General features: G+C 37.1%; 2 protein-coding genes across 3 annotated transcripts in view; both read left to right on the top strand.

Annotated features, from left to right (window-relative positions):
- The first annotated feature begins 2490 nt into the window (after window positions 1–2490).
- LOC125875922 (ubiquitin C-terminal hydrolase 22-like) lies at window positions 2491–7210 on the top strand. Its single transcript, XM_049556988.1, has 3 exons — window positions 2491–3671; window positions 4206–4330; window positions 6040–7210. Exons 1-3 carry the CDS (start codon window positions 2737–2739, stop codon window positions 6810–6812), a joined length of 1833 nt encoding a protein of 610 aa, XP_049412945.1. The 5' UTR covers window positions 2491–2736; the 3' UTR covers window positions 6813–7210.
- An 827-nt stretch (window positions 7211–8037) lies between these two features.
- The window catches only part of LOC125875919 (translocase of chloroplast 90, chloroplastic), a 7854-nt gene continuing 3359 nt past the window's right edge, over window positions 8038–12532 (top strand). Inside the window, exons 1-3 of one of the 2 annotated variants that reach the window (XM_049556984.1) lie at window positions 8038–8169; window positions 8774–8811; window positions 9828–9959. In XM_049556984.1, coding sequence (XP_049412941.1) covers window positions 9833–9959 — 127 coding nt within the window. In that variant the 5' untranslated portion in view covers window positions 8038–8169; window positions 8774–8811; window positions 9828–9832. Of the gene's footprint in view, window positions 8170–8765; window positions 8812–9827; window positions 9960–12532 lie in introns of both variants that reach the window. The other variant, XM_049556985.1, reaches the window with a different exon arrangement.

Raw genomic sequence — 12532 nt, 5'->3', positions numbered from 1 at the left:
GTTCATGTGGTATCTTTTTATCACATAAGACTCTAGAGACAAGCCGCCCCAATTCGATGTGTGGCATTATCATCCATGTCCCCGCTGCCCTGGATGACAAACTCAAGATATTTTAAACTTTCTCTTTCCGAAATAGTATGTGCGACTTCCATGTCCACTTCGTCCAACACAACACTGAATTTGCACTCTAAATATTATGTTTTGCTCTTGTTCAACCTAAACCCTTTGACTTCTAGAGTTGTCTCTATACCTCCAACTTATCATTAACTTTGTCTCGTGCCTTATCAATAGTACTATGTCCTCCACGAATAACATACACCATGGAACATCTTCTTAAATAGAGGGAGTCAGCTCATCCATCACCAAGACAAATAGAATAGGGTAAAGAACTGATCCCTGGTGTAACCCAATCTTAACTAGAAAGGTCTCCGAGTCTATTTCCACCGTTCTAACTTGAGTCTTGGCTCCATCATACATATTTTTTATCTCCCTAATATAAACTACTGGGACACTTTTATCCTCCAAACATCTTTAGAGGAAATTTCTCAGGAATTTGTTATAAGTTTTTTTTCAAGATCAATAAACACTATATGTGGGTCCCTTTTCATTTTCCTATAATTTTCCACCAGTCTCTGCATATGATACATGACTTTAGTAGTCGATCGACCTGACATGAATTCAAATTAGTTCTTGAAATTGATATCCTTCTCCTCACCCTTTTCTCCACCAGTATCTCCCAAACCTTCACAATATGTCTGAGCAACTTGATACCCTATAATTGTTACAGTTTTGGATATCACCCTTATTTTTTCACAATGAAACCGTAGTACTCCACCTCCATTAGTTGACATTTTGACCGTATTGAAAATAACATTGAACAACCTAGTAAACCACTCCATACGCGCCTTGATCGTGCTCTTCTAAAAATCAATCGAAATCTCATCGGGTCCAGTCGCTCTTCCCCTGCTCATCCTACTAATAACAAGTGTAACCTCCTCAACCCTAAAACATCTACATCGCCTAAAGTCCCGCAGTCTTCAGAATATACCAATTCACCCAACACAATGTCTTTATCCTCTTATTCATTTAAGAGTTTGTGGAAGTATGTTTGCCACCTTTGCTTAATGGATGTCTCTTCCACCAACACATTGTCTTCTTCATCCTTGATGCACTTCACTTGATCCAAGTCGCGAGCCTTTCTCTCTTGCTTTCACGAGCCTATACAATTTCTTATCCCCACTTTTATGTCCTAGCTCGACATACAAGCGTTCAAAAACTATCATCTTAGGAACTGTAACCGCCAATATTGCTTTCGTCTTCGCTGTCTTATAGGCTTCCTTAAGCGTTCAGTCCACGCACTCCACCCACTTAGTATAACCCACATTTTTTTCTTCTAATTTGTCTTGAACTTCACCGTTCCACCACCAAACTGCTTGATGACCACCAAAGTTCCCTCTCGATTCTCTTAAAACCTCTACAGTTGTTTCCCTAATGTAATTGGTAGTCTTATCTCGCATGTTGTTCACTTCCTCGCTATTACTTCATCCCTTCATCCTAATCAACTTCTCTCCCATTTCCCGAGAAAGGGCAAGGGTCAAACCACCCCATCTAATCATCGGTCGATCATAAATAGTCTACTTCCTCTTATCTCTCTTAATCTCTAAGTCCATCACCAAAAGCTTATGTTGGATAGTAAGATTCTCATTCGGATTAACCTTGCAATCCTTACCAAGGCCTTTATCCCCTTCCTAAGCAGTAAGTAATTTATTTGTGTCTTAGCTATCGTGTTACGAAAGATAACCAAATAGTTCTCCTTCTTTGGAAAGCACAAGTTAGCAATTACCAACTCAAAGACTTCAGCAAAATTCGGAAGCGACACTCCACCTCTATTCCTCTCTCCATAATCAAAGGCTTCTTGAATATTATCAAAGCCACTAGAAGTTACACCGATATGACCATTAAAATCCCCACCAATGAAAATCTTCTCGGTGTTCAATATATCCCTCATTGCCTCATCCAAATCCTCCAAAAGAGCTTTTTGGCCTCCTCGTCCAGACCCACTTGAAACGTTCAAACTAAGCACGTCAACAACTAGCACAATCGTCATTATGCTATCATTGATTCTTCTAAACTCCACCACACACTCCTTAACAACATACCTAACATAATTCTATGAAGTGAGTTCTACGAACTCCGTTACTAATCCATCGATATCTGTTAGTAGCTAACACAAATTCATTGCTAAATAAGATTTGCGACGAATTTTATTGTTAATCTATAAAATTTGTCGGTTATTAAATTCTACGAAATTTTACATCTACCTTAAATTATTTCTGATAGACCCTTGACTTAATCATTTGCCAATAAAAAAAAAAGTGAAATTGTCTAGATCCAATTCTTGAAATAAAATGTTTGTTTGCCCCAAACATTTTCCTTACTTTTTGGATCAAAACTCTTCACAAATAGCACCAAGAAAATCAACACTTCCAACTCCCTACCCCACCCCACAACCCCCCTCCCCCACTCCACCCCAACCTTCTCCTCCATTTTTGTTTCTATCAATGGCTGAAAATTGTTGCAGATCTGAACTTTATACTAAAATGATAACTCCATAGATTTCTTTTTTTCAGTTGGGTTGTTTACTTTGATCCATGAAGTTTTCTATTAACATAGATTACAAGCTTCAATCTTTGATTGCTCTGTTTTTTCCCATTTTGCCCTTCATTTCCAGCTGCAATGTCTAAGAACAATCATTTGATCCAACCCGAATCCGAAAATCCTCAGATCGATAATCAGGCGCCGGAAAACGGGTCACCGGATGTTTACACCGCTACAACTGGCGGTGGGGCATCGTGCGAGCATTTATCGGAGCTCCGATCCAGAGTCGGGTCAAACCCGTTTCGTAACTTCCCGGACTGTGTGAAGGTCCGTCCATTGGGGCGGGCCTCTATTCGGAGGGATCCGCCCCAGGCGTTGGTTCGGTGCGGCGTGTGTCGACAAGCGCCGCACCGTCTTTATACTTGCGTCACGTGCGCCGCAGTGTTCTGTCACTTGCACGTGGCGTCGCATCCTGCGGTTGTGGATGTGGATGATTCTGATCGTTCACTGCATTACATTGCTGTGGATATCGACCGTGCTGAGCTATTCTGCTGTGGGTGTAGGGACCAGGTGTACGACCGCGATTTCGATGCCGCGGTGGTACTGGCGCAAACGGAGGCTGCTGTGATTGGATCAATGCAAGAAACTCCATTGCTGCCGGTGGAGAGTACCAGAAAGAGGCGGCGGGTGGAGTATAAGCCATGGACCCCTGATGTGAATGAACAAGTTTTGATTGTTGGGAATTCGAATCCATTTCCAAGTCAAATGAACAATGATTCAACAACCCCAGAAGTACAATGGGGTTTGAGGGGACTTAACAATCTTGGAAACACTTGTTTTATGAACTCAGTACTTCAAGCATTGCTTCATACACCACCATTGAGGAATTACTTTCTAAGTGATAAACATAATAGATATTTTTGCCAACTAAAGAATAGTACTATCGTAACAAGAAGTAGTGATAATACAAACAAGAACCCTGTGTTGTGTTTGGCTTGTGATTTGGATGCAGTGTTTTCTGCGGTTTTCTCTGGCAATCAGACCCCTATTAGTCCAGCAAAGTTCCTCTACAGGTTTGCATTTAGTTGTCTTTTGTTGGTTTATTGATATTGTGTTTGGCTTTGTTGTAGAAACTATGGTATGGTTGCATAGAATAATGTATATTTGATAGCCTGCTTGTTGCTGCTGTCTGTCTTTTTCATCTGTTTTGAGCTAAAAGGCCTATCATGAACAATCTATTTTTTTTTGTTAGGTAAGAGTAAGGTCAGCGTAATATGTTGTTAACTGTATATAATAGACTACACCTACTGTGAATTCATTGGCTCCAAGTTTTGGGTCCACCTCTGACTTCAAATGGTTCATTAATTTAGCTTGGTTGTACTCTTCATTACTAATGATATTGGGACAAGATCAAATTCATATTGTTGGAGTTGTATGTCTCACCCTTTTCCCTTCGTAAAAGTGAGATTTAGCCAGTGGTGTGTAGCTTGGTTGTGATATAATGTAGATGTATTTTGTTTAATTGGATGTAGATTTTTTGTTGAGTATGTAGTTGCAGCCCTATACTAAATCTGATTTTGATGGATGTAAAATTTTCTCCCGAACAGCTGGTGGAAGCATGCATCAAATCTTGCAAGTTATGAACAGCAGGATGCTCATGAGTTTTTCATTTCCGTGCTTGATGGGATTCATGAAACAATGCAGAATGATAAGGGGAAGGGCCCAAGTCCAGGTAAATTTATTTGTTGCGGTAGAGTCTGTTAGTTTCAATCTTTTCTCCCCCATCACCCAAAATCCCTATTTTTCGACTCTTGCATTTTTGTAGCCTATTCTGTTGTATGCATATTTGACCTTGACATGAGTTCTTGCTTGTACATGATGCTTATCAGGCTATTTTAAATTTGTGATAAGCAATGTAAAAGGTTCTTTTAAAAAAAATTATCTATTGGAGAAACATAACCCCTAATACCTAATATTTTAATATTTATAAAAGAGATAAAGTACCTGATCAATTATTTGTATGGTCCTTCAGGCCTTGGTGTAGCCACCGTAAGAACACTGTTTGCAAATTTTCTCGTTTTTCACTAAGAAATTTCTTACTGTATTATGCTTGAATAATAGAGTTAAATATGAGAAGTCTTCAATCTTGGTCATGATAATTGATGACATAGTGAAAAGTTGCTTTGGGTTTTCAAGCCTTATATTTCATAACCTTTGTTAGCTGCGAAGTTTCTATATTTTATAAATTATCATTGTTTTAAATTGACCTGAATTAACCACTTGTGGTATTGCACTAGGTATGTTGTTGTAATATGTAATGTAATAAAGTATAATAACATAAACCTAAAAACCTCAAATAACTAAATGGATTAGTTACAGCAAAAGTCAAGGTACCTAAGTAGGTGAAATTGTTGAAATTTTCTTGGGAGTAGGAGGAGGGGGTGGAAGTGGCAATTTCTGTCGGAAGTAGATTAATGTATTCAAGCATCTTGGTAGGCACTTAGGATCTACTTGATAGGCTTATCTTTGTTGTTCTAGAATCTCTTCTCTCACGGCGATCCATACTTCCTTCGTCACTGAAAAAGGATAGTAACATTTGACTGCAGGTTGTGGTTTAGGTCCTTTCTTTGCCATAGGCAATATACCAGTTGATATTTGCTATCAGGCTTAGAGATGTTTCACAAAAGCGAAAAGATTTCCTCCTACTCTCCCGAGTAAGTCTCAGTTTGGTTAGTCTTTTTTATTTCAGAATAGGAGTTATCTTTTACTAAATAATTCTCGTATTAACTTGCACTTTTACCATGTTTTAGGGTAAACCTTCAAGAAAGCTTTGTCATTGTCTTTAGCCCCCATGTCATATTGTTCTTGTGGGTCTAATCTGTTGGTTCCTTGCATTTCTTTTGAAGAGCAATCATTAGAGGGTAACTCTTTAGCAGCAATTCATTTGTGATATCGTAATGTTGTACTTTAATTTCAATTAAGTCACCTGCACTATGATTAAAAAGCATCCAGACCTACACTCGTTCCTCTAAATTAGAGAATTAAGATTAGTACGAGGCTACGGGCTAGAATTGAGGTAATAGATTGTCCACACTTCACATTATTTAGCATTTAGATAATGTGTACAAGGAGCTATAACCTATAGTTCTAAATATTAGAGCTTTCAAGACAAAAATTGTGCCTTGCAAGACCATGTTAATTTTAAGCTACTCTTTGTGTTGATTGCTTTTCCTCATAGGACCCTTGTTGTTTTGTTAGCAATAGTTCATAAAACGTTATGACGTGACTAGGGCCTTTTTGCTTTTTATGAAGTGTTTTGAACATTTAAAACAGTGTATATTGAAGTATGTGTTACTGTACGTAACTTGTTTGGAGCACTCATTTCCTTTTGTCCATCTGCGATCTTTCATCTTATTTACCGAATCTCTCTCTTTGGCACAGGCAGCGGAGACTGTTGCATTGCTCACAGAGTATTTTCTGGAATCTTGCGGTCTGATGTCATGTGTACAGCTTGTGGCTTCACATCTACTACATATGATCCATGCATCGACATCTCCTTGGACTTGGAACTGAGCCAGGGGACTTCAGCAAAGGTAACATCAAAGAAGTCTCATAAATCTCACAAGAAAAAAGAAGCAGAACCCGGAAAGTCTAGCCAAAATGGTCGACTTTCTACGTTGATGGGATGTTTAGATCACTTTACAAGACCTGAGAAATTGGGTTCTGATCAAAAGTTCTTCTGCCAACATTGTCAAGTGAGACAGGAATCTCTTAAACAGATGTCCATAAGAAAACTGCCTCTGGTTTCTTGCTTCCATATCAAAAGGTTTGAGCATTCTGTGATTAAGAAAATGTCAAGGAAGGTTGATCACTACCTACAGTTTCCTTTTTCATTGGACATGTCGCCTTACCTCTCTTCGTCTATCTTGAGGAGTCGATTTGGAAATAGAATCTTCTCCTTTGAAGGGGACGAGCAAGACACATCCTGTGAATCATCCTCGGAATTTGAGTTGTTTGCTGTCATCACCCATACCGGTAAACTTGATGCTGGTCATTACGTAACATATCTGAGGTTAAGTAATCAATGGTACAAATGCGATGATGCTTGGATCACTCAGGTGAGTGAGAACATCGTTAGAGCTGCACAAGGATACATGATGTTCTATGTGCAGAAAATGCTTTACTACAAGGCTAGTGAAAAACAGGTTAGCTAGAAGGAAACTCACTACTCGCGAAGTACCAATGCAGCAACGCCAGATTGAAATCACCCGTAAGCTCGCGATATGTAGACATTTTTTGCTCCACAGTGGTAGTGGTGGTGGTGGGGCGGCTGCTGCTGCTGCTGCTGCTGCTGCTGCTTTGAGTTTTCAATTCTCACTTGGAGTGTAATCTTAGCCTGAATTTTAAAAAGGCACACATACTCTCCTACATTCAGGAAATTTTGGCAACAAAAAATATTATCCCTTGCAAAAGAGATAATTAGTGTAACCTTTCTATTTTTTTGTGGCTAACCATAGATAAATAATAGTAATAGCAACTTCAAATGAGAAGGAACATGTTTCTTCTTTCATGTCTTTTTTCTTGGATATTCAAGTTTCAATGTTTTTGGATAGATGTCTTTGTGTGTGTTTGGTCGCTTTTCAATTTTTTTATGTTTGGTTTTAAAAGAAGTTTTTCAAAAATGAGAAAAATAATCTTCCCGATAGGAATAGAGAAAACAAGTTTCATAACTAGCAATCACCACCATCCAACATACAACATCTCACCTTCATAGCACCACTTCGAACTCTTATTTAAAAGTGAAATCTACAAGTGGGGTTTGGAAAGAATAGAGCGTAAGCAAACCTAACAGTACCTATAAAAACACTGTTTTCGAAAGATACTCAATTCAAGAGTTGCAAATCCAATTACAAAGAAGAAGCAGACAATGTAGAGAACATATTAACTAACAAAGGAACCCATCCAAAACCTATCAGAAAAAAAAAACGAGAGAACATATTAACTAACAAAGGAACCTATCCAAAACCTACCAGGAAAAAAAAACGAGAGAACATATTAACTAACAAAGGAACCCGTCCAAAACCTACAAGAAAAAAAAAACAAGAAACAACAAAATAATGCAATAATCGAAACACAGTAAACAACATACAATAACATATATCAAATTCAAGAAGCTACAATAATACAACTAGTACAAAGATAAACATAAGCAAAACCTAAATCCTCGAAAAGCAAAACAACCCTCGACTAACAAACCTTTAAAGATAAAATTTTAAAATCTACTTCCAATATCACTGTTACCAAAACATAAATTTGAATAATTTATCATAGTTCAAAAACAAATTTAAACTTTTTCCTTTTTTATTATTTATTTTTTCTTCAAGGTGGAAAAAAGGGAAAAAAAATGAAAAACAAAAGACAAAAACCTTATGTGGGAATTATTATATTTTAGGGCGGAGAATCACTACAACAAAATCATGTGTCTTATCTCATAAACCAAAAAAAACTTGGTCTCTTCACAATCAATTTCGATCCACGAGAACCCAATTCTTGAACTCTATCATAAGTTTGGTATAAAAAACTCCCTTTTTCTATATTCTCTGTTTTGTCATGAATATACTCAATTTGTTTTTAATTTTGTAGCATTTTGAATTGGAATTTGAGTTCTTGCCAGTTATTAGCATCTGGGTTTTGTCAGTGTTTGCTAGTTTTTAGCATCTGGGTTTTGCTTTTTGAATTGAAATTTGAGTTTTTGCCAGTTTTTAGCATCTGGGTTTTGTTTTTTGAATTGAAATTTGAGTTTTTGCATGTTTTTAGCATCCGGGTTTTGTTATTTTGAATTGAAAGTTGAGTTTGAGTTTTTGCTAGTTTTCAGCATCTGGGTTCTGTTAGTTTGGATTGAAAGTTGAGTTCTTTCCAGTTTTTAGCATCTGGGTTTGGTTATTTTGAATTGCAATTTGAGTTTTTGCCAGTTTTTAGCATCTGGGTTTTGTTATTTTGAATTGGAATTGGAGATTTTGCCAGTTTTAGCATCTGGGATTTGTTTTATCTTTGATTTTTTGAAATTGGTTTTGCTTAATTCAGCAGATAAACCATAAAAAGGAAGATTCTTGGTCTGTGATTTGGGTTTCATGTATACTTTGCTAATTTTTGGCTCATTTTTGTAGTTTTGAAGCTCTTCTTCAATGCTGATGGGAAGTAAGTGTTAACCAGGTATGTATTTGACCACGTGTTCTTAACTCTTTCCTGTTTTCCTGGATGTTGACATGCAGAAGGAAATTGATGATTTTTATGAATTTTTAAAGATTTAAAGATTCATAAAGCTAGGCTCAACTAGTTTAGGATTGAGATATAGTTATTGTTGTTGTATTTGTTGATTTGTAAGTTTATTTCAGAAAGCTGCCTTGATCTAGAAAGCATAGTTCACTTGGTGGTGTTGCATATCTTGCTTGATTAAGGAAAAGGCATAAATAAGGACTGTAGATTATTTTATTTTATTTTTTGCATCTTAAGTTAAAACTAGGTATTCTTATTTTTTTCTTGGTTGATGTTTCGCAAATTTCCACGTAGATATGGTTTATGTAGGAAATATCACTCATCAAATAAATGACAAGTTTGAAATATTAAAAAGGAAGCTTGGTGCATTAAACTCCCTCTATGTGCGGGGTCCAGGGGAGGGATGGAGCACATTGAGCGTACTGTACATAGCCTTACTTGGCATTTCTGCAACTGTGAAACATTAGAGTGAAACTACGATACTGATAGTGTGAAGTAAACTGATCAATAGGATCAATAGATGGTGAATCACCATATTTTTTGTTCCATATTTGGTCCAGTAATTTGGTTGAAATATCCTGGAATCATCTTGAGGTAGTGTTCTTATTCAAGCAGTTTGAGAGCTCCACTTCACCCCGAAAAGTAATTAGGACTAACTAAATCACATATTCACATTCCAATTGAACATTGTCTTAGTGGTAAGGTCAGGTATATCTACACCCTCCTACACTGGGTATGTTGTTGTTTAGATTATTCTCTTTACCAGATAGGTCCAATCACAATCATGATTTTAATATAAGAATTTCTCTGTAGTCTATTTATTGGTGCATGCTATTGCATTCTTTCTATGATGCAATTGTATGAACATCTTCAGTTGGTGTTGCCACCTAAAGTCTTATACTACAAGGAGCAAGCTGAATTAATTGTGATAGTCCTTGTCCTTTTGTGTGCAGGAAACATGATGAGCTTCAAGGACTGGGTCCTGTCACAGTTGATAACCAAGTCAGTTGCCTCGTCAAGACCACTTTTAGCATCAGATAACTTTTTATCAGAGGAACATCCTGATCAAGGGTTTGACCGCCCAGGTAATTGTCCTTCATGCACTATGATTAATAATTCACCTGTAATTTCTTTTTATTTCATTGGAATAATGGCTGCATGTTTGCCTGGCAATGGTGTTTTTGATTGTCTTATAGCTTCAACATTTCTGTTGTTAATTTTTTGTTGTTGGTTTTTGCTTTGCATTCTTGGGTATACACAGTAGTTAAAGCATGTCTAATTTGTTTGATGGAGCTTGATGTAGACTTTCCAGCTGAAGTTGCTTTATGTTCTTAAACAGAGATCTTCTGAAGTTTTACACAAGAAGTAGTGTTTTTGTGCTATCAAGTGAGAGCTGACCTGATATTTGGTTTTCTTTTATAGTTTCTATTAACAGGTGAAACAAATTTTTTGGTGGTTGAATCAAGTTTTTGACCAATATATCAGCTTTAGGTACTCTGACAAGTTCAGAGTGTGGGTAGCTCTTTTTGTTTATCTATTCATGTTGGGTTTTCAAAAAGTAATAGCATGTTGATTTGAAAAATATGAGGTATATTTATAGTGTTCAGTACCCTTGGGCGTGACAGTTGTGTGCTTGCTGGTGGTTTTCATTGGGCAAGACTCACAAGGTAGTGATGGATACTGAGAATAGAGGAAGTTGCAGAAATTTGGTGGCATTATGTATTTCCCTATTTAGGACCATTTCAAAGTTGCAAGGAACAGGAAACGACTGTAGATTATATTAAAAATAAGAAAGGAACTAAATTACTTTTCCAGCATTTGGGGTTCAAGTTGGGTTATGCTAGACTTTATGTTATTTACTTACCGAGGACATGACCTTAGGTAGGAAACTTTTGAGGACATGGATTAGGGTGGTAGGTTAGAATGTAGTAGTATGTTGTCTCGCTTATCTTTCCATACTAGTGGCTGTAGTATTACTCCTGTAGTTTCTTATCCTTCAATGTTTGGTACTAGTTGTTTCTTGCACTTATATCATCTTAATATTTTGTTGTAGTTACATTTCCTTTTTTTTCCACAGAATGCTTAGACATATGTATTTTGCCATGACTTCTTCACTCCCGCTATTTCTTTTTCGACCTGCTTTGAAATGTTTTTCCTTGAGCCGAGGGTTTATGGAAACAACCTTTCTACCTCCCAAGGTAGGGGATGGTCTGTAGGGGATGGTCTATCAGAAACATCCTCTCTACTTCCCAAGGTAGGGGTAACGTCTGCTTACACTCTACCCTCCCCAAACCTCACTTGTGGGACTACACTGGGTCTGTTGTTATTGCTACTGCTTAGATGGTTTACCTTTTCAGCCCTTAGAAGATAGATCTACAACTATTTAAAAGAAACTCAACGGAATTATGAGTTTGTTTCTCTTTAGAATAAGCAAAAGAAATTGTAGTGTAGAAGTGAAAAATCTACTTCAGAGTTTCCTTGTTTTTTTGAATGATGTTCTACATTATCCCATCTTATGGTTTCTGAACTGACTACAAATTTTGCCCTCTCGTGCAACAAGGAGTACCTGTATAACTTTTTCGAGTAGCTAATTGTTAAACTTTTAAACTATTTCCTTTTAAGATAATGCTATTTTACTTTAGGCTTTATAATTTTGTTACATTATAGAAGGAAATAAATCTGAATGGTCCTAGGCTACAAATTGGTGAGTTAATGAGTTCTTGTTTGGCTGAATGAGGAGATATCTATTACTTTATACTCTATATAATCATAGTTAATATCATTGGGCACTGCAAATCAGTCATAACATCTTCCTCGAAATCAACTAGTTTGCTACTAGAAGCGCAACAAGACTCTTCTATTTCATTAGTTTACTACATTTTTACCGTTCTTTCTCCTTTTTTATAACCGTGGTGTTCGGGCCAGTTTGCGCGCACCTCGACTAATTCCACGGGGTACCTACTACTTCTCTCATCAGCACATGTACCGGGCTTGGACAAATGGGAAGAAATCACCTTATGTTTTTTGGCTACACTAGGAATTGAACCTAAGACCTCGTGGTTTTCAACCCACTTCATTCACCACTAGGCCACACCCTTGGGTGCACTACATTTGTACTATTCTTGTGTTGATTATATAGACAAAAGTGAAGTTTTGATTTTTGTTGATCACAAATACTGTGTTCAGCTTAACAATTACTACATGCTTCACTTATGTTGCGCGGACTCTTCACTTTCGATGCCACACCCGTGTCGGATTCTCCAAAAATACACTACTTTTGGCGAATCCGATACACACCCCTTTACATTTTAGAAGAGTCCGAGCAACATAACATTTTAGAGTACGAGAGTAAAACCAACTGATATTTGATACAAGAGTTAAATTTTTGAAATTTGGGAGGCTTGTGTATTAACAAAATTCTGTCAAAACATATAAATTGGGACAGGGGAAGTAGTTCATATTTTGAAAACAAAATCTATAGTATTGGAAACATCTTAATCAAATGCATTTATTAGAAAGAAAAACAACAAGATAATTAGGTACTTGTAGAGATGGGAGATTTTTTTTCAACTCTCGAAGTGAAGTAGCATATTTATTTAATTATTTGTATTTTACCGAGGGAATGGTTGAAGGCAAGAGAGGGGGGGGGGGGGGGGGG

Source organism: Solanum stenotomum, chromosome 9 (assembly GCF_019186545.1).
Source record: "Solanum stenotomum isolate F172 chromosome 9, ASM1918654v1, whole genome shotgun sequence".
NCBI classification, from domain to species: domain Eukaryota; kingdom Viridiplantae; phylum Streptophyta; class Magnoliopsida; order Solanales; family Solanaceae; genus Solanum; species Solanum stenotomum.
The sequence above is the reverse complement of the archived record's forward strand: the minus strand, read 5'-3'. Positions and strand labels throughout refer to the sequence as shown.